At 36.5% G+C, this 27,144-nt stretch overlaps 2 protein-coding genes across 2 annotated transcripts in view; one reads left to right on the top strand and one right to left on the bottom strand.

The window, feature by feature from the left end:
* LOC127875320 (uncharacterized) overlaps positions 1-397 on the bottom strand; it is a 31,783-nt gene extending 31,386 nt beyond the window's left edge. Inside the window, exon 1 of the mRNA XM_052420304.1 lies at positions 351-397. Coding sequence (XP_052276264.1) covers positions 351-353 — 3 coding nt within the window. The 5' untranslated portion in view covers positions 354-397. The remainder of the gene's footprint in view (positions 1-350) is intronic.
* Positions 14-26,405, top strand: LOC127875322 (molecular chaperone MKKS-like). Its single transcript, XM_052420306.1, has 7 exons — positions 14-207; positions 13,366-13,592; positions 13,935-14,814; positions 15,285-15,426; positions 15,804-15,982; positions 17,395-17,505; positions 23,449-26,405. The coding sequence occupies exons 3-7, from the start codon at positions 13,954-13,956 to the stop codon at positions 24,064-24,066; spliced, it is 1,911 nt and encodes a 636-aa protein (XP_052276266.1). The 5' UTR covers positions 14-207; positions 13,366-13,592; positions 13,935-13,953; the 3' UTR covers positions 24,067-26,405.
* Positions 26,406-27,144: the final 739 nt, after the last annotated feature.

Here is a 27,144-nt window from a genome sequence, read left to right as displayed (position 1 = left end):
GTGTCACGGTGTTTCCGTTACTTTCTACCAAGACAGCATCTCACACATGACCTTCATTTATTTTGTATTCGTTTGAAATTAGTATGCATAGGCAGCCAATAAATCCTTTTAATTCTGAACATTGAATCCGGTTTCAATCGATGTAGATTAGCTTATGCGCAACTCAGTTATTAAACGGAGGAGGAAACACAACAGTCGGAATGAGAGGTGTCCGAATTACTATTCCCTATATAATATTAATCCAGTCTTTGATATTATTATTAAAAAGTTGGTTATCCTGTAAAGTTGGCAGATGACCCTTTTTAACTGATTTTGATTTTAATAATAATATTTTGTATTATCGCTGTTACCATTTAATACATCATTAACACCGCAAGAACACGAAATCGTGTTTGCTACATGTAATATTTGTGAATGTTTTCACCATATGATATTTAGTTTTAAAAAATGCTGAATTAAATTAATACTCTTAAATTGTGATTAAATGGTTTATTTAAGAATCTATAGATTAGTGCAAGTTCAATATGCATGTGGAAGGATATTAACTAAACTTTGTCTTCATTGTAAGAAGACACTAAAGCAGAACATGTCAAACGTGCACTTAACAATTTGTATTATGTTTTTATAATCATATTTATATTGCTTAATCTTGCCCAATTTCAATTTCATTGTTTATTGCGCTATTTTTCCCAACTTCATGGTTTATCGGGCTAATTTTCCCAATCGAAATGGCACAGGCCGTAACAAAAAAAATCACTGTTAACAGACATTCCCAAAAGTATGTGGATTAAAAGAAAATTACAGGACCGGACTGGGATTCATAGGACCAAACCATCACGTCACCAAATCAAATTTATTGACACAATGATAATTGGAAAAATGCAATGGAAAATAAGCAACACAACACAAACAATAATGAATTACCACATATTCCCAGTATTCTACAGAACAATATTTCAATGTGACACCTTATGTACCAGGCCTTTTATGTACCACTTTGAAACTTTACGTACAGCTTACATGTATATATTATATAGGTGTTACATCATCATTTCATTCATAGCAGTATGAATGGGCAATAATTACCTGTGCAAACAACTTTGATTAATTTGACTCAAGTGTTGATTGAGTCAAATTTGAATTAATCAAATAACTTTTTTATTTTAACACATTAAATTATTGATAGGTGACTGTGACAGTGACTCAAGAATGTAAATAAATTATTTTTACACAAAAATTCACATTTATACTTGTTAGGAATTAATGCAGAATCCAAAACAACAGAACACATGTGGGATATCAATAACATTATGAAACAGAATAACTTTTAAAAACACACATCACTTTATCGGTATTACGAAAAATTGCATTTACAACTATTGCACGGTCACAAAATTATAAGACAACTCAGAATCATGCTACAAATGTCAACACACTCGCCTCAAAGATATATAAATCAAAGCACTATAAAGCGTAAATTTGATCAAGAACAAACTGTTAATGCCCTGATCTGATTACAATGATCTGAGTTGCAGAATGTGTTTTTGTTAAATTGTAAAAACTGATGACATATTTACGCAGAAGTGTTAAGTGTGCGTGAGCATTACATTTTTAGCTCACCGTCGTGCGTCGTGAATTTTTTGCCTTGTGAACACTCTAGAGGCCACATTTATCGTCTGATCTTCATGAAATTTAGTCAGAACATATGTCCCATTGATACCTCGACTGAGTTCGAAACTGGGTCATGCTGGGTCAAAAACTAGGTCACTAGGTCAAAAAAAAGAAAAACCTTGTGAACACTGTAGAAGTCACATTTGATGCCCAATGTTCATGTTATTTTGTCAAAATGTTTGTCTTAATGATATGTTGGTTGAGTTCAAAAATGGTTCCGGTCCGTTGAAAAACATGGCCGCCAAGGGGCGGGGCAGTATTCCTTATATGGCTATTGAGAAAACTTGTGAACACTCTAGAAGTCACAATTTTTGCCCAATCACAGGGATGGAAATTAGTGATTGCCCGTGAGCCCAGGGCAAGTAGATTTTGGCCTGGGCAACTCAATTTCAAAAGTTGGTAGTCCAGCTGGGCAACTAACTTTTTTAAAGCTTGAAACAATTCAGTGCAATGAAAATTGAATACAAATTGGCGACTATGGATCAATAATGATTTAAATATTATTCGTTATTAAGGCATAGGAAATGATTCAATTCAGGCTCATAATTATACATAATGCATTAAAAGTGTGCTACGTGAGAAATGTTATGTAATTATCTATTATTTTATTTAAAGAATGTAGTAGGTACAAATGACAGGAAATGTACATATATCTGGGCTCGTTACTCTTTAGCTGGGCAACCAACATAGTAAAGATGGTTGCCCGTGCTGGCAACCAATAGTAAAAAGTTAGTTCCCATCCCTGAATCATCATGAAACTTGGTTAAAATATTGGTTTCATTGATATCTCAGACTGTTACATATTGTCAAGAAATATGTTAAAGGGACATTACTGCGTTACACTACATACTAGATCCCATAAGAGTTATCTCTACTGTTAATCTTGTGTTTATATGAATATGCTTAATAGTTTGTTGCACACTTGTAGTTTGGATATGAATGAATAAACATGTAACCATATACGCCTTACGTTATATTAATAACACCGGCTAGACTACAACATGGTGTCAGAAGTTAAAAACAAACTCCGGATAAAACCAATGGAATTTTGATTTTAATACAATCATAAGTTACAGGATTTTATTAATTTGTGCTAATTGTGACATTCTGCTCATTTTAAAAAGATGGATAGCGGACACAATATAGGCCAAACACCCAAGATGGACTGGGACAATCCGGACTTACACCAAGCATTTAAATCGTTCAGATCGCACTGTATTTCATGTTCAAAGGTCCATTAAAAGGAAAAGACGAAGAAACCAAATGTAATTATTTAATGTTATGGGTCGGCGAAAAGGGTCGTTCAATTTACAGTACATGGACACTAACAAATGAACAGCAGAAAGACTTGAAACATCATTTTGAACAATTTGAACAATATTGCAAACCAAAATCGAACAAAATTTACTCCAGATATGTTTTCAAGACAAGAATGCAAAAGGATGGAGAAACATTCGAACAATTTACTACAGATTTGCGATTATTAATAAAGGACTGTGATTACCCTGCTGGAATAATAGATGAAATGATACGCGACCATATTATATTTGGAATCCGTTCCCAAAAACTCCGCGAAAGAATGATCAGTGAAGGAAATGATCTGACACTTCAAAAATGTCTGGACATTGCCAGGACATATGAGTTGACGAAAAGCCAGGTGAAGTCGATGGACAATAGTGGTATCCATGCTGTGGCCAGTGCCAGTGGAGCTAAACGTCCAACAACAACCAGCTTCAAGCCGAAATGGAAGGGACAAAAGCCGAACAACGCAAACAGGGGAAAATGTGCAAACTGTGGTGGTAGCAAGCATCCTACAAAAGAACTTTGCCCGGCACAGGGAAAGAACTGCAATTATTGCCACAAAATGAACCATTTTGCGTCAGTGTGTTTCCAGAAGATTAAGGACAACAGCACCAGAGCTAAACATAAAGCCAGAGTTAATGAGGTAAATGACTTTTCTGACTCAGATCAAAGTGACACGCATGATCATTACTTTATCAATTCGGTCATTTATGATAAGCAAAAGAATCAAGCTCATGTTAAACTGAATGTTGGTCCAAAAGAAACAAAACTGATGTTTAAAATTGACTCCGGTGCACAGGTCAATATCATTCCATTACGTAAATTTGCATTGTTAGGGATTAAAGGTCCACTCAAAAACACTAACATCAAGCTATCAGCTTACGACGGAACATCACTTAAGGTTCAAGGCACGATTCGTCTTCAATGTAGCTACGATGGTAAAAAGTCATATCTGGATTTTTACATTGTAGACAGCCCCTCCAGTCCCATATTAGGTCTGGACACATGCATGTCTATGAATCTAATCAAATTTGTGTCAGGAATTGAACATAAACATTTCTACACAAAAGACACGATTGTATCTAAATACTCTGATGTATTTACTGGTCTAGGAACTCTCCCAGGGGAATCTGACATTTGCATAAAACCCAATGCTGTTCCAGTTATTCACCAACCTAGACGTGTTCCTGTAGCAATCAAAGACAGACTCAAAAGAGAGTTAAACAGAATGGTTAAGGATGGTGTCATAACCAAAGTTACTGAGCCGTCCGAATGGGTCAACAGTATGGTCACTGTTGAAAAGCCCAGTGGTGCTTTGCGGGTGTGTATTGACCCAAAAGACCTCAATGACGCTATAATGAGACCACACTATCCATCAAGATCAATTGACGACATTTTGCCTGACCTGACTGGCGCTAAAGTGTTTTCAAAATTTGATGCACGTACAGGCTACTGGACTGTAAAATTGAACAAAAAGTCATCTTTCTTGACAGTGTTTAATACTCCATTTGGGAGATATAGGTATCTCAGACTACCATATGGGATAAACTGCGCACAGGACATTTTTGTTCGGAAAATGGACGAATGTCTTGAAGGTTTACAGGGCATCAAGGTAATTGTTGATGATATTGTTTGTTTTGGAAGTAACAGACTAGAACATGACAAGAATCTCGATATATTGATGGACAGGTGTCGACAGATTGGTCTAAAACTCAATGCTGACAAAACTGAAGTCGGACAGACAGAAATTCCATTCTTTGGTCACGTATTGACAGAAAATGGACTGAAAATTGATCCTTCAAAAGTAAGGGCAATTCAGGAAATGCCATCTCCACAGTCAAAGTCTGATCTTGAGACAATACTTGGAATGGTAAACTATTTGCAAAGATTTGCACCAAATCTTGCTGAAATGACTAGTCCACTGAGACAATTGTTAAAAAAGGACAGTATTTTCCGGTGGGACCCGGAGCATGAAACTGCCTTAAACAAAATAAAAGGAGTTATCACTCAAAACCCAGGACAAATACTCTCGTACTTTGATCCAAAAGTTGATGTTGTGTTGCAAGTTGACGCATCACAAAATGGACTTAGTTGCGTTTTACTGCAAAACGACAAACCTGTTTGCTTTGCCTCAAAAGCATTGACGGAGACAGAGCGAAACTATGCGCAAATCACAAAAGAGCTCTATGCTGTGTTATTTGGCATGACGAAATTTCATCAAATGACATACAGACGACACATAATAGTCCAAAGTGACCACAAACCACTTGTTAGCATAACACGGAAAAGTTTGCTAGCAGCTCCGCCAAGATTGCAGAAAATGCTATTGCAATTGACCAAATATGACTATGAAATAGTGCATATACCTGGAAAACAGATTCCAGTGGCAGACACGCTAAGTCGCAATTTCTTGCCCGACGAACAGACTGACGTTTGCCAAGACATGGACTCATATGTTCATGCGATTATGAAAAACATTTCTATGAGTGATCAGAAAATCCAACTGATAAAGAGCAAAATTGAATCTGACTCTGAAATGCAGTCACTTAAACAAACCATTCTAAATGGTTGGCCTGATAAAAGACAGGAATGTCCAAAATGTTTGTTACCATATTGGAATTTTAGAAATGAATTGGCATTCATTGATGGTTTATTGCTTAAGGGAAGCAATGTCATCATTCCAAAGGAACTCAGACAGTTGATGTTGGACAAAATACACGACTCACACATGGAGTTGAGAAATGCACACAACGGGCACGAAGTGTTATGTTTTGGCCAAATATGACAAAAGACGTCAAAGACAGAGTTCTCAATTGTCCTATTTGTATAGAGCACAGAAACAGTAACACAAAGGAACCTATGATTCCAAATCAAATTCCTGAAGGACCATGGCAAGTTGTCGCCACTGACATATTTCACTGGAATGATTGCAACTATATTGTATTAGTTGATCTATACAGCAGATATTTTGAATGTAGTTTACTGAACAATATGAGAAGTGAAACAGTGATACACAAACTTAAGGGTCATTTTGCCACACATGGTATTCCTTTAAAAGTGATAAGTGACAATGCAGGTCAATATACAAGCCAGGAATTCGACAGATTTTGTAAAGATTGGGATTTTGAGCATGTCACATCATCTCCATTACACTCCCAAGGCAACGCTGTTGCTGAAAGATGTATTCAGACAATCAAGAAGATTTTCACAAAATCTTTACAAGCCAATCGAGATCCTTATCTTGCAATTCTCGAATACAGAAATTCTCCACTTGCTTGTGGACAGTCACCTGTTCAATTACTCATGAGTAGGGAAACAAGATCAATATTGCCGGTAACACAAAAACATCTTGAGCCCACAGTACAAAATCACAAACAGATCAAAGACAATATGTCAAAATCACAAAATACTTCAAAGGCAAGATACGACAAACACGCAAAACCACTCAAACATTTATCACAGGGCGAAACTGTCAGAATCCAACAAGATAAACGTTGGAAACCAGCTATTGTAAGAAAACAAATACATGACAGGTCGTATATTGTTGAAACTGAAGATGGTGGGGTTTATAGACGAAATCGTGGCCATTTGTTAAAAACAAATGAAAAACCATTGCATATTTTCGATCCACAATCACTACCTATCAGTGACAATCACAAAAATATCACACATAGTGACATACAACAACCACAGCAGCAACAACAACAACATCAGCAACAAAAACAGCAGCAGTTACAACAAAATGCATCGGTACCAAAAGATAGTAGTAACCGAATACAGGCAGATAAACAATATGTCACTAGATCGGGCAGAACCGTCAAGCCGCCTCAGAGGACAGACCTGTAAAATAACTGTACATGTAATTTGGTTTTATAATATGTATGTTTAATATAATATGTGCATGTTTTTTTTTTATCACAATACTTTTATATGTATTTTCATATGTATAAGTTATCATATTCTCATACTGCAGTCTGCAATTATTTTGTGAAAGTATCAAAGTGTTAAGAAATCGGGAAATAAACAGGTGTATTTTGCTAAGTTTCTATATATTTCTTTCCCGTGAGAAAGTAATATTTTGGATTATATTTCTACAGTGTTAATTAGATTTATCAACAATGTTAAGATGAGGCTAGAACAGCGCCACAATCTATGTCATTTTTGAGGGAACTTGAGCAGTGTTATCAGGATGCAAACATTCGCCAGCAGTGTGTGAGATTTGTAATCAGCGCTTTACCAATTAACGTTAATGTGAAACATTTGTTATACCGGGACACACGATTTGTAATACGATCACCATTGAGATACAGATTAAACATTTTCCCAGGAAAACATTTATTTGAAAAGAAGGGAGATGTTACATATTGTCAAGAAATATGTTAAAGGGACATTACTGCGTTACACTACATACTAGATCCCATAAGAGTTATCTCTACTGTTAATCTTGTGTTTATATGAATATGCTTAATAGTTTGTTGCACACTTGTAGTTTGGATATGAATGAATAAACATGTAACCATTTACGCCTTACGTTATATTAATAACACCGGCTAGACTACAACAAGACGATTTCGAAAATGGTCCAGATCAGTGAAAAAACATGGCCGCCAGGGGGCGGGGCAGTTTCCCTTATATGGCTAAAGTAAAACCTTGTTAACACTCTAGAGGCCACATTTATTGTCCAATCTTCATGAAATTTGGTCAGAAGATTGGTCTGTGTGATATCTTGGATGAGTTTGAAAATAGTTACGTTTGCTTGAAAAACATGGCTGCCAAGGGGCGGGGCATTTTTCCTTATATGGCTATAGTAAAACCTTGTGAACACTCTAGAGGCCACATTTATTGTCCAATCTTCATGAAATTTGGTCAGAAGATTGGTCTCAATGATATCTTGGATGAGTTCGAAAAGGGTAACCTTTGCTTGAAAAACATGGCTGCTAAGGGGCGGGGCATTTTTATGTCCCCCACTATAGTAGTGGGGGACATATTGTTTTTGCCCTGTCTGTTGGTCTGTCTGTTTGCGCCAACTTTAACATTTTGCAATAACTTTTGCTATATTGAAGATAGCAACTTCATATGTGGCATGCATGTGTATCTCATGAAGCTGCACATTTTGAGTGGTGAAAGGTCAAGGTCAAGGTCATCCTTCAAGGTCAGAGGTCAAATATATGTGGCCAAAATCGCTCATTTTATGAATACTTTTGCAATATTGAAGATAGCAACTTGATATTTGGCATGCATGTGTATCTCATGGAGCTGCACATTTTGAGTGGTGAAAGGTCAAGGTCATCCTTCAAGGTCAGAGGTCAAATATATGTGGCCCAAATCGCTTATTTTATAAATACTTTTGCAATATTGAAGATAGCATCTTGATATTTGGCATGCATGTGCATCTCATGGAGCTGCACATTTTGAGTGGTGAAAGGTCAAGGTCAAGGTCATCCTTCAAGGTCAGAGGTCAAATATATGTGGCCCAAATCGCTTATTTTATGAATACTTTTGCAATATTGAAGATAGCAACTTGATATTTGGCATGCATGTGTATCTCATGGATCTGCACATTTTGAGTGGTGAAATGTCAAGGTCAAGGTCATCCTTCACAAGGTCAAGGTCATCCTACAAGGTCAAACATCATATAGGGGGACATTGTGTTTCACAAACACATCTTGTCTTTATATGGCTGTATACATGTATGGCTATAGTTAAATCTTGTTAACAAGTTAAAGGCCACATTTATTGTCCGATCTTCATGAAACTTGGTCAGAAGATTCATCCCAATAATATCTTGGACAAGTTAAAAAATGATGTTGATTGGTTGAAAAACATGGCCGCCAGGGGGCGGGGAATGTTTTCTTATATGGCTATAGTAAAACCTTGTTAACGCTCTAGAGATCACATTTATTTTCTGATCTTCATGAAACGTGGTCAGAAGATTTGTCTTAGTGATATATTGGATTTTTTCAAAAATGGTTTCAGTTGCTTAAAAACATGGCCACCAGGGGGCGGGGCATTTTTCTAATATGGCTTTATATCATGCTTTTGTAAAACCTTGTTAACACTCTAGAGGCCACATTTATTGTCCGATCTTCATGAAACTTGGTCAGAAGATTCATCCCAATAATATCTTGGACAAGTTAAAAAATGATGTCGATTGGTTGAAAAACATGGCCGCCAGGGGGCGGGGCATTTTTCCTTATATTGCTATAGTAAAACCTTGTTAACACTCTAGAGGCCACATTTATTTTCCGATCTTCATGAAACTTGCTCAGATGATTTATCCCAATGATATGTTGGATGAGTTAAAAAATGGTAACCTTGACTTGAAAAACATGGCTGCCAAGGGGTGGGGCATTTTCCTTATATGGCTATAGTAAAATCTTGTTAACTTTCTAGTATGCTCACTCTTCATGAAATTTGGTCAGAACATTGGTTAACTGTGTAGTAAAGTTTGGTTTTATTATGTCAATATTATGTGACATTAACTGTGCTATGTAATTTTTCATAACACAGAGTTTTCATAGTTAACATAACTGTTTTAGTCATAAACACTTATGATAAGCCTTTCAACTTAGAGATAACTGAAAGAAAGACAACATGTACATGATTTTGCAGTATTTATGCAGTATTAATCTCCCTTGTTTAACCTGGTTCAGTAATCTATTTGAAGTTCTGCTCTGAAATTTGGGAAGATATTGATCATTGATAAATGCACTGTTCTGAGGGAAAATTGACTACTCTGCCATTGATCTCTTCTGAACTGTATAAAATAAGCTGTTTTGGCTGATTTAAACACCTCTTGATGCTTTTTTGAAAAGTTAACAGCTCTTGAAAAAGGTTGCAATTTTGAAATAATTAAACTCTAAATTATTTTTAACACCAGCATTAAGACATTTTGGCATTATTTTCTAAATTATTCTTATTATTTAGATTATTTTTATTTGGCATTTTCTAAATTAGAAAGACTCTATTCTATTTCAATAACTGTAGTAAATTTTTAGCTCACCTGATTGCTCAGGTGAGCTTTTGTGACCGGTCTTTGTCCGTCGTATGTCCGTGCGTCCGTCCGTTAACATTTGCTCGTAAACACTCTATAGGCCACATTTCTTGTTCCATCTTCATGAAACTTGGTCAGAAGCTTTGTCCCAATCAAATCTCGGCCGAGTTCGAAACTGGGTTGTGCCGGGTCAAAAACTAGGTCACTAGGTCAAAAAAAAGAAAAACCTTGTAAACACTGTAGAAGTCACATTTCATGCCCAATCTTCATGTAACTTTGTCAAAATGTTTGCTTAATGATATCTTGGTCGAGTTCAAAAGTGGTTACAATCTGTTGAAAAACATGGCCGCCAGTGGGCGGAGCAGTTTTCCTTATTTGGCTATAGAGAAACCTTGTAAACACTCTAGAAGTCACAATTTTTGCCCAATCATCATGAAAGTTGGTCAAAACATTGGTTCAATTGATGTCTCGGATGAGTTCGAAAATGGTCCAGATCGGTGAAAAAACATGGCCGCCAGTGGGCGGGGCATTTTTCTCTTTATGTATATAGTGAAAACATGTGAACACTCTAGAAGTCACATTTTTGGCCCAATTTTCATGAAATTTAGTCTGAACATTTGTTTCCTTGAAATGAGAGTTTAGTTCAAAAATGGTTCCAGTCAGTTACATGGCTGCCGGGGGGCAGTTTTCTTATATTGATATAGTAAAAAAAGCCTGTGAACACTATAGAAGTCACATTTTTTGCCCAATCATCATGAAACTTGGTGAAAAGATTGCTTTTATATATATCTCAGATGAGTTCGCAAATGGTCCCGATTGGTCAAAAAGCATGGCCGCCAGGGGGGGTGGGGCAGTTTTGCTTATGTGACTAGAGAGAAACCTTGTGATCGAACACTATAGAAGTCACATTTTTTGCCTAATCATTGTGAAACTTAGTCAATCCATTGGTTTTATTGATTTCTCAGACAAGTTGGAAAATGGCTCAGATCGTTGAAACACACATTTTAGCTCACCTGATTGCTCAGGTGAGGTTTTAGGATTGGTCTTTGTTCGCCGTCCGTCTGTCCACATTTGGTTTGTAAACACTCTAGCATTCACACTTCTCAAGCATTCTTTATGAAAATTGCTGAAAGATCTCAGTCAAGTTTGATAATGAACAAAATCACATAATTAATGCCATAATTATTGCCCTTAGATTGTCCAAATTTTCATTATATTATACAAAATCCTTGTAAACACTCTAGAGGTTACAATTTTGTTTCAGATTTTATGAATCTTTGTCAAAAATTTTGTAAGCAAAGTTTGATGTTTGGTAAGGGGGGGTCAACTCAAAATATAGCTCACCAGGTCAAATCTTACAAAAACAAAAACACTCCATACGCCAGAGTTTTGGTTAAAAAATGATGAAACTTAACCAGGATGTTTGTCTGGACAATATCTAGGTCAAGTTTGACGTTAGGTAAAGATTGAATGAACTGACTCCTCTCAGGTGAGCGAACTAGGGCCATCATGGCCCTCTTGTTCTTATTTTTACATTTGATTTACTGAAGTTTCCTAATCTCCATAAATATTGTTCTTTAGATTAAATTAGACCTATTTTGTAAACTAGGTTTTTGTAAACCTATTTTGAAGCACTTTCTAGACTAACAGTAACTTATATTTATATCAGCTTTTTTGACAGATTTTGAACTTCTTTTTACATTCTTTAAGGTATTTGCTGTATGTTGTTCATTTTTGTAACAACACTTAGATTCTTTAGACTTGGCTTGTACCTGTTCTTAATTTTCTGTCATTGTTTTTCATTTTCCGAGTTCTTGGAATAAAAATGTGTTATTTTTGTTAAAGTTGCCTTGGTTTTCACTTATAAATAAATTCTTTGAGTGTATTTTATTTTAGGCGTCCCTGACTGATCGCCTTTAGTTAATTGAATTACAACAAGTCAGTATATTCATCCTGACCGGAAATAAGAGTTCGTCAAATAAATATTTCCGCATTACATAAGTGCTTACAAAGTTACATAACTTGTAACTGTCCTGTGACAGGTTCATTTGCGTAAGCGAAGGAGACCGCACTACCACACCTGGATAGGACAGTTGAGTTCGATAATGGTTTGGATCTTTAAAAATTCATGGCCGCCGGGGGGGGGGGGGGGGTCTTTTTCCTTATATTTATATAGTAAAGAAGCTTGTGAACACTAGTTTAGAAAAAATCCCCTCCAGAAGTAAATTTTTTTTTATTTTTATAAAAAACTGTCTTATGATAAATATATCTAAAATTTATTTCATAAACAACTAACAAAGTTTATAACTATAATTAATATGATTTTGAATTATTATAAAGAGTTATATTAAATTAGTTTTTCCCAAATCAGTGGACTTTTCACATGAATTGCATTTTTTACCCAAAATGACCAGGAAAAGGCCTGATATATCTATATTGTGTCAATATTTGTTGATAAAAACATTCCAATTTGGTCAATTTTATTGATAATAAATGCTAAAATTTGCCATTTTATCGATTTAAAAAATCCCAATTAGACTCAAAATGGCTAGGAAAACTGAGACTGTGTATGACAGCTGAACTATCTGAAACTAATGTTGAAAAAAATCATTGATATATTATTAAGAAAAAGGACAGAGACATCCAGCTGTGAATATTTCATTCATACATACATGTGTATACATATAATTAATATCATAACATATAAAAGAGTGAATTTTTAGTTTTCCCCTTTTCCTAAAAAACGACGTGTTTTTCCCCTTTGGATGGGCCCCGCCACCATTCCCCTATAGGTGAAAATCCACTGATATGATAAATTTAAATAGGTCGCACCAACCAAGGGCATCAGTATTTATGCTCCCCCCAAATTTTTGCACAATTTTTGTCCGGGCTATTTCTCAGCAATTAATGACCGGAATTCAATTAAACTTTATGGGAAGCTTCACTACCAAGCGGAGATGTGCATATTATCAGACGGTTCTGGTCGGATGATTTTGTTATGAGTTATGGCCCTTTGAAATTTTCCATTAACTGTACATATAGTGCAATTCTTGTCCGGGCTATTTCTCCCCAACTTCTGACTGGAATTCAATGAAGCTTTATGGGAAGCTTAACTACCTTGAGGAGATGTGCATGTTATTTGTGGGTTCTGGTTAGATGATTTATTTAGAGAGTTATGGCCTTTTGAAATGTTTAAGTTGCTAAACCATCCATCGTATTAATTTGTCCAAAGTTTTGCCCCTCAAAACGTTTCCTTTTATCTAAATATATAGTGTAATATTGTGACAAAAAAACCTTTGGGGAGCATCACCATTCTCTGACAGTTTGTTGTTATCAAATGTGCTCAATAGGGAAATGTGCTGAATACCTGATATCTAAAATTTCATGTTTTCTTTTAGCTTCTTGGACTCTGTTGCTGTACAAACCACCGGTTTCGAAGAAGACGAACAGATCCTCTAACATTTTCAAGATCTTCAGAGAAAAACCGTTCTTATCGTTTTGTGTGATTTTTATCATTGCCTTACCAATCAAATTCTACTTCTACCCTGCTGACAGAATGTTAGAAGGTAAATACAGGGCAAAGGTTCGAGAACAGGAATTGAAAAAAGCCAAAAAGAACACCCAGGTATTTGTGATTTTTTAATGTACAGTTTTAGTATAAATGCATGCAAATCATTATTAAAGAAATTGATTTTAATATAATGCCTGCTGTTTATATTTCACCTGTTGTTGTTTTGTAACTTGTCACTGTGCCTTGAAAGTGTTGACATATTTTTATCTCCAATTAAATACAGTTAGGCGGTAGCTATAATTTTTGTGGCAATATTTTGTGTTGAAAAATGTATAAATGTTAGTTTTGGTAGTTGTTAAGTTTTATAACTTCTGTTGTTATGTTCATGTATATTATATCATATTAATTTAAGGATTTTGGTTTCAAAATATTTACACATTTAGTTCATTTCTTCAGTAAAACGTTGGTTGCAGCGATGTCTTCTATTAAACCTGAAAAACCAAGGGCATCTGCCTTAGAGAGATCGACGGTAGCCAAGTACCGAGACGCCTTCAACGTCCTGCAACAACTTGTTTTGACGTGTAGGACCCCTGAAGGCCGGATTAAAATTCTGCAAAATACGAACGGTGGGAATAAAACTGTGACAACTATGTCACAAAGACTGTTGCAGGCTCTGTCAATTACCAAGCCAGTAATTCAGCTGCAAGTCTCAGCAACCCAGGGGCATTTATTGACATACAAAGATGGTGGATTGTTTGTGCTAGGTTTTGCTAGTACATTAGTTCAACAGTCTTTGGATTCTTCTATAAACCCTGTTATTTTAGCGGAGATATTTGAAGCCCTGTTGACATTTTGTACTTGTCACATGGAAAGTTTGGAATGTTCTTTTAGGTTTAAGGCTGCTATCGCAGATATACATTTTATGGTTAGCTTCGTTAAAAGTGTGATTCAACCAAAAATAGTTACTTCATTGAATAATGAAGAACTTACATTCATTGCAAAACTTGTTCTTGAGGTGTTTTTGACTTGCATTAATGAAGGCCATGCCTATAGCATAAAAGATAGTATCATGACATTGTCACAGGAAGGATGTAAGGTACTGGACAGCAAAGTAATGCCAGGGGTTGTGATACATGCTCCTGAATTGCCGCGCTTTGTTCAGATGGATCTTACACATCTGGGTGGTAAATTGTACGGCTGCACTGATATCAGATGTGTCATAGTAACAGCCTCTATGTCTGGCGACTACTCAGAGCTAGACAATGTGGGCTACACTGCAGACAGCCAAGTTGGTGTAGATGAAGAATGTGTTGCCAACTTGGAAGCATTTTGTCAGGTAAGTGCCCCAAAATTTGTGATCATTTGTACAAAACCTGACTGCCATCATAATCTGCATATTTTATATCAGAAGCTAGATATACAATATGAATTATTAGTAATCTATTAGAATTCTAAATTTGAAAAAGTGCAGATTTTAATGTACAAATAAAAGAACTCATTTCTTTTTAAGGGTCTGTTACACACCATTCTCACATACACATGGGCCGGGCCATGGGAAAATGGGGTTTAGTCCATGTGCATCAAGTGTCGTCCCAGATTAGACTGGAACAGGCTTATCAGGGACAACACTTTCAGCTTTTTAGGCCTTGTTCATTTTAAGTCTTTTCTTAGCAAAAAGCCAATAAAGGCAGAAAGAGTCATCCCTGATAAGCCTGTGTAATCTGCACAGGCTAATCTGGGAAGTCACTAGACGCAAATGCATTTAGCCCCATTTTCCCAGAGCGTGGCTCAAATGTATATTTCTAGACCCTGGTATCGTGGGAGGTGAAGCTACTGCTGTGCCAACGAGTTGTTCATCCACAGCTGAAGGTCTACCTCAAAGAGTGTGAGGTTTTAGTGGTGGACAGAATTGGCCTGCAGCCTATAAAATACCTTGCAGCTGTCACGGGTATGAAACCCTAATTTACAATCATATGCCCAATCGTTTTGATTTTTATGTGGATCGATTTTGATGCATACAAAATATAGTAGTTAATATTAAAATAAAAAGCCATCTAATCATTTGGATTTCAGTATGAACGATGTTGAAAATTTAAAAAAAATAAAGAAAGAATAAGCTAAAATAAATCACATGTGCTTTAGATATTTGTTTACATACCAGTCTTGTAAAGACATAGATGTAAAATGTTACTTTTTATTGAAAGTATTGAGTTTAAAAAATTAAAGTTTATTATTAAAGACTGTTCTATTTCAAGTTAGAACACACTTTTCATGTATTACCTTTATATTGCTATTGTAAACCAGTTTGCCTGGCATTTAATTCAGGTTGTGTACCAATCCAGTCGGCAGATGTCGACATCCCAGAGAAATATTTTGGTTGCCTTGACAAGGTGCAGCATATTCACCTGCATGGCAAGAGTTATCTGCAGTTGACCAGGGCCTGCAAACCAGTTACCTCCCTTTTTCTGGGTCATCAGCATGAGCAGCCATTACAGGAGCTTGTGGTTAGTCGTCAAGTCTTAACATGGATAGAAATTCACTTTAAATGGTTGTTTGCTTTTATGGTTGAAGGGAAACCATCTTTAGCACTTTGGTTGCCCGGCCTAACAGTAAGGAGCCCAGAACCTAATACAAGTTAATGTTATGAGTAATTCATACCTTTCAAAAAACTAAATCAAATAAAATGATCACTTTTTAAATTTGGGTTGCCTGTTTAAAGTGTCATATTCCTTATTGTATTTTTTTCCAATATAGTTGTCAAAAAATTAATATCCATCTATTTAGAATATAGATAAAAAACTACATTGAAAAATATAGACTAGACAAAGCCGTTATGGATCTTCAATATTTATTTACCGCTTTAATGGGTCTAAATCATCATTTTAATTAATGGCCAAATAGTAAGGTATTCATGGATAATCTGTGGGAAATATTCAATCTTTTTAAAAAGCTACATGCCAAGCCCCACAACCAACTTTTGAAAATAATATTATTGCCCTAAAGCTATTAGCTGTGAACAATTTGGCAGCGTCTAATATATATATCCTGCTAAATGACTCAGCAGGCAGTGAACTCTATGTAGCTGGCTTTTCTTCTTTTCAATGCCAATCACCCCTTAAAATGTGATTTAAGAGTTGTACAAATCATGCTATTCATTTATTAATTCTTGAACATGTATGATTAGATGTCCTCAAAATAGTTTGCCTATGATAAAAGTAGAATACTATCTATTATTAGACTTAATTTGATGCAAGTTAATAAAAAATAGTACAATTCAATCAATCAAGGCTACATAAATGCTGAGCAAAACAACAATCATGCCTGTGGTGTATAATATATTTCACCAGATTTATCTAAACATGTTTAAGGTAAGCCTTTTCTGAAAATTTTCAATATTTTAATAATTAATGGACAGCTAAAAGCCTAAAATAAGTTCTAGTGTACAAATGAAATTGATACAAAAAATATTAAAAAATCATTTTCTGGATACTATACTAGGGTCTAATCTAGGAATGGAAAATGTATAGAATGTTGACCAAAGAAGGGCAATGTCACAGTTTGTGTCAATTTTTTATGTCTGATTACATATACTAGTAATCAAAATGTCTACTAGTATTTGTATTCATTGGAACCTCGTTTGTTGGAACTATTAATTGAGCCTCTTTCTGGAAAACTGGGCTTAATGCATGTGCGAAAAGTGTCAACTAGGATAAGCCTGTGCAGTATGCACAGCCTAATCAGGGACAACACTTTACGCCTGATTCGGACATCAGAGTGCTGTCCCTGATTAGCCTGATGGACTGCATAGGCTAATCTGGGACGACACCTTACGCACATGCATTAGGACCAATTTCCTAGAACAAAGCTCAAATATTCCAGAGTGGACTGGTATAGCATAGTTATTGTATTACTGCAGGCTGTGTGTGACTCTGCCCTGGCCTCTCTGGAGAAGTTGCTGTACGAACCCCACGTGTTCCCTGGCGCAGGTTGCTGGCAGGGACTTCTGGCACAAGAACTGCAGTCACATGTATGCAATGGCCCATTTGCCTAAAAACTTGCAACCTACTTGGTTGAGTATTTGAGCCTCACTCAAGGACAATTTTTGTTCCCTTTTATGATATATTTTGTTTAAGGAAGTCTCTTCTTAGCAAAAATCAAGTTTAAGGCGGAAAGTTTCGTCCCTGATCAGCCTGTGCTGACTGCAAAGGCTCACTTTGGACTACACTTTACATTTATGCATTAAACCCTGTTTTCTCAGAGGGAGGCACATGTACGTTAGCATTTAGATCCAGCCTGAATTCTTATTGTCCATTACCGGTGAAACCGGAGAGGACTTATGGTTTACACTCCGTCTGTCTGTCTGTCAGTCCGTCTGTCAGTCAGTCCTTCACACTTTTCTGGATCCTGCGATAACTTTAAAAGTTCTGAATATTTTTTCATGAAACTTGAAACATGGATAGATGGCAATATGGAGATTATGCACGTCATTTCATTTTTTTCCTACGTCAAAAATTCTAGTTGCTATGACAACAATTATTAAAAATAATAAATTTTTTTTACTGACAAGGGTAGAGTTTCACCGGTTGGGGACCATATGGCTTGGCAATCTCTTGTTAATTGAGACCACCGAAATGTAACAAGCCTGTCTGTATGAAATAGAAAATTGGAGCCATATATGGCTTACAGGCTTGATGTTATGGCGATTGTTGGTTGAAATTGGAGCCATGTATTGCTTACAGGCTTGATCTTATAGCGATTGTTGGTTGAAATTGGAGCAATGTATCGCTTACAGGCTTGATCTAGTAGCGATTGTTGGTTGAAATTGGAGCCATGTACCGCTTACAGACTTGATCTTAAAGCGATTGTTTGTTGAAATTTGAGCCATGTATTGCTTACAGGCTTGATCTTATAGCGATTGTTGGTTGAAATTGGAGCCATGTATTGCTTACAGGCTTGATCTTATAGTGATTGTTGGTTGAAATTGGAGCCATGTATTGGCTTCAGGCTTGATCTTATCCCGTTAGGTGGTTGAAATTGGAGCCATGTATCGCTTACAGGCTTGATCTTATAGTGATTGTTGATTGAAATTGGAGCCATGTATTGCTTACAGGCTTGATCTTAAAGCGATTGTTGGTTGAAATTGGAGCCATGTATTGCTTACAGGCTTAATCATATAGCGATTGTTGGTTGAAATTGGAGCCATGTATCGCTTACAGGCTTAATCTAATAGCAATTGTTGGTTGAAATTGGAGCCATGTATCGCTTAGAGGCTTGATCTTATAGCCATTGTTGGTTGAAATTGGAGCCATGTATTGCTTACAGGCTTGATCTTATAGCAATTGTTGGTTGAAATTGGAGCCATGTATCGCTTACAGGCTTGATCTTATAGCAATTGTTGGTTGAAATTGGAGCCATGTATCGCTTACAGGCTTGATCTAAAAGCGATTGTTGGTTGAAATTGGAGCCATGTATTGCTATCAGGCTTGATCTTATAGTGATTGTTGGTTGAAATTGGAGCCATGTATTGGCTTCAGGCTTGATCTTATCACGTTAGGTGGTTTAAATTGGAGCCATGTATCGCTTACAGGCTTGATCTAATAGCAATTGTTGGTTGAAATTGGAGCCATGTATTGCTTACAGGCTTGATCTTATAGCGATTGTTTGTTGAAATTGGAGCGATGTATTGCTTACAGGCTTGATCTTATAGCGATTGTTGGTTGAAATAGGAGCCATGTATTGCTTACAGACTTGATCTTAAAGCGATTGTTGGTTGAAATTGGAGCCATGTATCACTTACAGGCTTGATCTTATAGCGATTGTTTGTTGAAATTTGAGCAATGTATTACTAACAGGCTTGATCTTATAGCGATTGTTGGTTGAAATTGGATCAATGTATTACTAACAGGCTTGATCTTATAGCAATTGTTGGTTGAAATTGGAGCCATGTATCGCTTACAGGCTTGATCTTATCACGATTGTTGGTTGAAATTGGAGTCATGTATTGCTTACAGGTGTGATCTTATAGTGATTGTTGGTTGAAATAGGAGCCATGTATCGCTTACAGGCTTGATCTTATAGCGATTGTTGGTTGAAATTTGAGCCATGTATCACTTTTTAGGCTTGATCTTATAGCAATTATTGGTTGAAATTGGAGCCATGTATTTCTTACAGGCTTGATCTTAAATCAATTGTTGGTTGCAATTGGAGCAATGTATTGCTTACAGACTTGATCCTAGAGCGTTTGTTGGTTGAAATTGGAGCCATGTATAGCTAACAGACTTGATCTTAAAGCGATTGTTGGTTGAAATTAGAGCCATGTATCGCTTACAGACTTGATCTTGAAGCGATTGTTGGTTGAAATTGGAGCAATGTATTGCTTACAGGCTTGATCTTATAGCATTTGTTGGTTGATATTGGAGCCATGTATAGCTAACAGACTTGATCTTAAAGCAATTGTTGGTTGAAAATAGAGCCATGTATCGCTTACAGACTTGATCTTGAAGCGATTGTTGGTTGAAATTGGAGCCATGTATTGCTTACAGGCTTGATCTTATAGCAATTGTTGGTTGAAAATTGGAGCAATGTATTACTTACAGGCTTGATCTTATAGCGATTGTTGGTTGAAATTGGAGCCATGTATGGCTTATAGGCTTGATCTTATAGCAATTGTTGGTTGAAATTGGAGCCATGTATTGCTTACAGGTTTGATCTTATAGCATTTGTTGGTTGAAATTGGAGCCATGTATCACTTACAGGCTTGATCTTATAGGAATTGTTTGTTGAAATTGGAGCCATGTATCGCTTAAAGGCTTGATCTTAAAGCAATTGTTGGTTGAAGTTGGAGCCATGTATCACTTACAGGCTTGATCTAATAACGATTGTTGGTTGAAATAGGAGCGATGTATTGCTTACATGCTTGATCTTATAGCGATTGTTGGTTGAAATTGGAGCAATGTATCGCTTAAAGGCTTGATCTAATAACGATTGTTGGTTGAAATTGGAGCCATGTATTGCTTAAAGGCTTGATCTAATAGCGATTGTTTGTTGAAATTGGAGCCATGTATTGCTTACAGGCTTGATCTAAAAGCGATTGTTGGTTGAAATTGGAGCCATGCATCACTTACAGGCTTGATCTAATAACGATTGTTGGTTGAAATTGGAGCCATGTATTGCTTACAGGCTTGATCTAAGCGATTGTTGGTTGAAATTGGAGCCATGTATCACTTACAGGTTTGATCTAATAACGATTGTTGGTTGAAATTGGAGCCATGTATTGCTTACAGGCTTGATTTTAGCGATTGTTGGCTGGAATTGGAGCCATGTATCGTTTACAGGCTTGATCTAATAACGATTGTTGGTTGAAATTGGAGCCATGTATTGCTTACAGGCTTGATCTAATAACGATTGTTGGTTGAAATTGGAGCCATGTATTGCTTACAGGCTTGATCTTATAGCCATTGTTGGTTGAAATTGGAGCCATGTATCGCTTACAGGCTTGATCTAATAGCGATTGTTGGTTGAAATTAGAGTCATGTATTGCTTACAGACTTGATCTTAAAGCGATTGTTTGTTGAAATTGGAGCCATGTATTGCTGACAGGCTTGATCTTATCACGATTGTTGGTTGAAATTGGAGTCATGTATTGCTTACAGGCTTGATCTTATAGCCATTGTTGGTTGATATTGGAGCCATGTATCGCTTACAGGCTTGATCTTATAGTGATTGTTGGTTGAAATTGGAGCCATGTATTGCTTACAGGCTTGATCTTATAGCGATTGTTGGTTGGAATTGGAGCCATGTATCGCTTACAGGCTTGATCTTATAGCAATTGTTGGTTGAAATTGGAGCAATGTATCGGTTACAGGCTTGATCTTATAGCGATTGTTGGTTGAAATTGGAGCCATGTATCCCTTACAGGCTCGATCTTATAGCCATTGTTGGTTGAAATTGGAGCCATGTATCGCTTACAGGCTTGATCTTTTAGCGATTGTTGGTTGAAATTAGAGTCATGTATTGCTTACAGACTTGATCTTAAAGCGATTGTTTGTTGAAATTGGAGCCATGTATCGCTTACAGGCTTGATCTTATAGCGATTGTTGGTTGAAATTGGAGCCATGCATTGCTTACAGGCTTGATCTTATAGCCATTGTTGGTTGAAATTGGAGCCATGTATTGCTTACAGGCTTGATCTTATAGCCATTGTTGGTTGAAATTGGAGACATGTATCGCTTACAGGCTTGATCTTATAGCAATTGTTGGTTGAAATTGGAGCCATGTATCGCTTACAGGCTTGATCTTATAGCGATTGTTGGTTGAAATTGGAGCCATGTAACGCTTACAGGCTCGATCTTATAGCCATTGTTGGATGAAATTGAAGCCATGTATTGCTTACAGGCTTGATCTTTTAGCGATTGTTGGTTGCTTGCAACAAGTTTTTTTATGCCCCCTTTTGAAGAAAAGGGGGTATATAGTTTTCGCACTGTCCGTCTGTCTGTAAGTCTGTCTGTCAGTCTGTCTGTCACACTTTTTGTGTCCGCTCTCTAATTCAAATAGTTTTCATCTGATCTTTACCAAACTTGGTCAGAAGTTGTATCTAGACAATATCTAGGTCAAGTTCGAATATGGGTCATGCCGGGTCAAAAACTAGGTCACAGGGTCGAAAAAACAAATCCAAGGGAAGTAATAAGCTTTAAATGGACATAATTATCTGACTTGCCAAATTATATATTTTTGTTAAATAAATCAAAGCGGCGCAGTAGGCGGCATTGTGTTTCTGACAAACACATAGTGGTAAAAGGTTCAGGTCATAGTTCAAGGTCTTAGGTCAAAAATACAAATCCAAGGGAAGTAATAAGCTTTAAAGGGAGATAATTATTCAATATTGAACATATCAACTTGATATTTGGCATGCATGTGTATCTCATGGAGCTGCACATTTTGAGTGGTCAATCTACAGTCACGGTAGTGGCTTTTAATTATTTGCTACTAAAAATAGAGATTTGTTAGAGACAATTATTTTCAAGGGAAGTAATTTATATAATTATAGATCTCAGATTATATATTTCATTACCAAGAATTTAAGTTCTTTTCACAGTTTCTTGTCAAAGGTTTTTTTTAAATTCTATTATTATCATTTATTTCCTGTATTAATTTGTGAATGGTAGGGTTCATTACATACCTGTGGACTTATATCCATAGATACATGATGAACTCTGGCTATGATCTCTTTGATAAACCACAGGCCTTGGTTGTCAGTGATGTCTGACTTGGTCATTTTTTACTGTCTACATACCCCCCCCCCCCCCCCCTCGCAAAGTGCAAAATTAGGTAGTTGTCTTACTGTGATTTCATTCCTTTTGGAAAGAATATTTTAAGCAATAAAATAAGTCTCGTTAATAGCACATAGAAAGTTTAGTTAAGATCGCCGTGGTGTAGTGGATATGGTTTCTGCCTAGGGATCGGGAGGTCACGGGTTCGATCCCCACTGTGGAAGAGTTCTTTAGATCTCCCCCATAGACACCAAAGAAACAGACTCGAGAGCATTTCATATAAGCTTAGGCTTGTTATGCAATTGAGCTTAAATAAATAGGTTTAAAAAAAAAAGAAAAAAAGTTTAGTTAAACAGTAAATGTAATCCTTTTAATAAATCAACTGTTCTACCTTGTTTAATAAATCAAATGTTCATCATTGTATTTGTTTACCATTACAAGGATGACATTACAAGTAAGACAATTTTACCAGTGTCATATTGCATGTAGATACTAGTCCATAGTATGTCATTGTTTTACAGTTCAATGAACTCCTCTGGTTTACCAGATTTGCAAAAGTTTCACATTATTATTCTTATGTTATTAAAACTTAATAAGCATGGATTGATACATGAGACTTTTTACTTTGATTAACTCATGGTAACTTAATCACATGTTTGATTAGCAGTGATTATTTAAAATACAATACACTTTTTTTCCAGGTTTCCAAAGAACTCGGTAGTCTAGTAAAGGACATGGAGTGCCCTCCTCAATATATAACAGAAGCAGCTGACATATTTCTCCGCAGTCTTTTAATTGCTGCCTTGGGCAACCCTTCCCTGTGTGCCTTAAACAGTCGCACGCACCACGTGCACAGGTCATCTGATGTCTTTGCCTCCCGCACTGACAGTTGGGAGACATTCAGCAGACAATGTCTATGCAATTTGACTTCCAGAGAAGAGGGTGATATATTGATCGATATTTCTTCACTGATTTCAATAAGTAAACGCAACACTGAGAGTAGTCAACAACCCAGTAGCATTTCAACAGGACATTCAAACTATAACAAAATTGGAGTAGAATTTAAGTCCGGTCAATCCACTATGAGTGTTAATCCACATCTTCTAAAGCAGAATATACAAGATTCCTCTGGAAAGAAAGGTTCTATGAAAACACAAATTCTAGGGACAGCAGGGGAAGGTTCTTTATCTGCGGTTCTTCCTCAAGGTCAAGGTCATGTTGTTATGGACAGCAGTGCCATGTGTATTGCTGGGCTGCAGACTGCCACTTTGTCTGCCTGCTCGCTGCTCAAGATCGGGCAGATCCTTGAAAACTTCTAGACAGAACTTCATGTGCGTAAAGTGTCACATTAGCCTGTGCAGTCCACACAGGCTAATCAGGGACAACACCTGCTTTAATGGATTTTTAGCTCATCTATTTTTTGAAAAAAAAATTATGAGCTATTGTCATCACCTTGGCGTCGGCGTCTGCGTCGGCGTCCGGTTAAGTTTTGCGTTTAGGTCCACTTTTCTCAGAAAGTATCAATGCTATTGCATTCAAACTTGGTACACTTACTTACTATCATGAGGGGACTGGGCAGGCAAAGTTAGATAACTCTGGCGTGCATTTTGACTGAATTATGTGCCCTTTTTATACTTAAAAAATTAAAAAATTTGTGTTCAGGTCCATTTTATTCCTTAAGTATCAAAGCTATTGCTTTCATACTTGCAACACTTACTAACTATCATAAGGGGACTGTGCAGGCAAAGTAATGTAACTCTGACTGGCATTTTGACAGAATTATGTGCCCTTTTTATACTTAGAAAATTGAAAATTTGGTTAAGTTTTGTGTTTAGGTCCACTTTATACCTACAGTATCAAAGCTATTGCTTTCATACTTGCAACACTTATTAACTATCATAAGGGGACTGTGCAGGCAAAGTTATGTAACTCTGACTGGTATTGGACGGAATTATGGGCCCTTTATACTTAGAAAATTGAAAATTTGGTTAAGTTTTGTGTTTTGGTCCACTTTACCCCTAAATTATCATAGATATTGCTTTCATACTTGGAACACTCGCAAACTATCATAAGGGTACAGTAAAAGGACAAGTTGCATAACTCCGGATGTCATTTTTATGGAATTATGGCCCTTTTTTGCCTTAGTAACTTTGAATATACGGTTAAATTTTGTGTTTCGATCCACTTTACTTCTTAAGTATCAAGGCTATTGCTTTCAAACTTCAAATACTTTCATGCTATCATGAGGTTACTGTACCTGGCAAGTTGAATTTTACCTTGACCTTTGAATGACCTTGACTCTCAAGGTCAAATTACTGTGAAACCATTATTAATCGTCGGGCATTAATTTTCATAAATTTCGTCAGTCGACCGATCGGCGAATTTAAGATCCTAACGAACAATCATGCTCTATGTTTGAACAAAAACAAACACTGAGTTGAACATTATTTTAAATCTTTACCGTAGACATGAGGCATTAAATTCCAACATAATCCATGCACACATTCACTGCTGTTTCGTAATCAAGATTAATCCGGTTTTGACACAAAGGGATGTAGATTACACAAGGTGCTTAACTGACACGTTATACTTCTTTAAAACGCGTGTGCATTACAGCTGTATCGAATGCGTTGACTTCGTTTATGTAGAATGGTAATGAATTAGCGCTAATTGTTTATAACTTTATTACCCATTAGGTGCATTGTGTTTTTCAGGGGTGTTGCATATTAGCCATCACGCAGCGAATGCCGATGAAAAACAATAAACCAAATGAAAAGATGACGATGTGTGATCAACATGCGTATTTATCACAAATAAATAAAGAATATTTTAATTGCTGTTTGTTGTTTGATTGTTTGCGTTTAACCACACTTATAACTATTTTAAATGTATAAATTTATTTATTTTAAAATTATTGATTTATATACCGGTAGTTTACTTTTTAAGAACAAACACACAGAGTTTATAATTTTAATGTTGATATCAGAATAAAAAAGCATTTTATTTGAAAAAAAAAACACTTAACAAACTGGAACCTCTTTCGTATAACACAAACAGTTTTAAAACGGTATTGACAGCATTTTGATAAAAATCATACCAACTAGAATAACGATTGTTATCAGTATGGCAATTATAATAATAGAAAAAGACTAATGGGCAATTGGCTTCGTTGTTACAAACACTCGTTAACGGTTATTCGATCTCACTTGTCCGCTAATCATAACAATGAACGTGTGAATGGCATACATTAAGAGGGTCCATTACTGTCCCTTGATAACAAAAGACTAGTTAATTGGCATGTGACAAACAGGCACCACCTCCTGCAGTGATTCTCAAGTGTGTTCCCGCATTCGTAAGATTTATCGCAACTGCGATTGATCGCGAATATGTATTACACACAAATCGGATGTTGACTGACGCATTTTGTTTAAAATTTAAAATCAGAAATCGGCGAATTTAAGTGCTGACGAAATCGTCATTTTTATAAAATTGACGAAATTTTGTGCTGTCGAAAATAAATGGTTTCACAGTATTAAATTTTGCTAAAATGGCCATAACTTCTTTATTTATGATTAGATTTGATTGATACTTTGACAAAACTACTCTTACCTGACATACCACAATAGACTCCACCCAAATCATCCCCCGTGCCTCCCCCCCTCCCCCCCCCCCAAATCTCCCCCCCCCTATTTTTTTTTTTTTTTTTTAAGATCATCTCACAAATGACCACCACACCCTCACACTATACCCCCCCCCCACCTCACCCCCCCCAATTTTTTTTTTAGATCATCTCACATATTACCACCACACCCTCACTCTATACCCCCCCCCCCCCCACCTCACCCCCCAAATTTATTTTTTTTTTAAACGGTTAAAAAACACAAATATTTATTTTATTATTTTATGTTTGAAATACCTTCCAACCATCGCACCAAAGAATCCCCCACCCCACCCCCCCACCCCCGAATTTTTTATTTTTTTGCATTTTTTTTCGCATTTTTGGAAGATAATGTAATAAATGTCCACACCCCCACACTATACACCCCTCTTCACTCCACCCCTCCCCTCTTTGTGATTCAAAATGAGAGTCCCTTCACCTTTAAAAAGAAAATAGATAAGCGGTCTGCACCCGCAAGGCGGTGCTCTTGTTTTATTTAAAGGCAATCTCTTCCAAAAGAAAAACCAAAATGCATTCTGCACAGGCTAAATTGGGACGGCACTTGACACACATGCACTAAGCCACACAGGCTAAATTGGGACTGCACTTGACTCACATGCATTAAGCCCTGTTTTCCCAGACTAAGGCTCATATGCTTTACTTGCAACTCAAGACTGGATAAAACCTCAGAAACTTCAAAACTGGACAGTGTACAACTCAAGACTGGATAGAACCTCCG

Source organism: Dreissena polymorpha, chromosome 3, assembly GCF_020536995.1.
Source record: "Dreissena polymorpha isolate Duluth1 chromosome 3, UMN_Dpol_1.0, whole genome shotgun sequence".
Taxonomy (NCBI): Eukaryota; Metazoa; Mollusca; class Bivalvia; order Myida; family Dreissenidae; genus Dreissena; species Dreissena polymorpha.
Note: the sequence above shows the minus strand (reverse complement) of the source record. Positions and strands in the feature narration are given on the sequence as shown.

Excerpts from the sequence above, each read along its gene's own strand:
- LOC127875322 (XM_052420306.1), top strand. The coding sequence starts at position 13,954 with ATGTCTTCTATTAAACCTGAAAAACCAAGGGCATCTGCCTTAGAGAGA. Across the intron at positions 14,815-15,284 it reads ACTTGGAAGCATTTTGTCAG|ACCCTGGTATCGTGGGAGGT; the intron begins GTAAGTGCCCCA and ends GTATATTTCTAG. Across the intron at positions 15,427-15,803 it reads ATACCTTGCAGCTGTCACGG|GTTGTGTACCAATCCAGTCG; the intron begins GTATGAAACCCT and ends CATTTAATTCAG.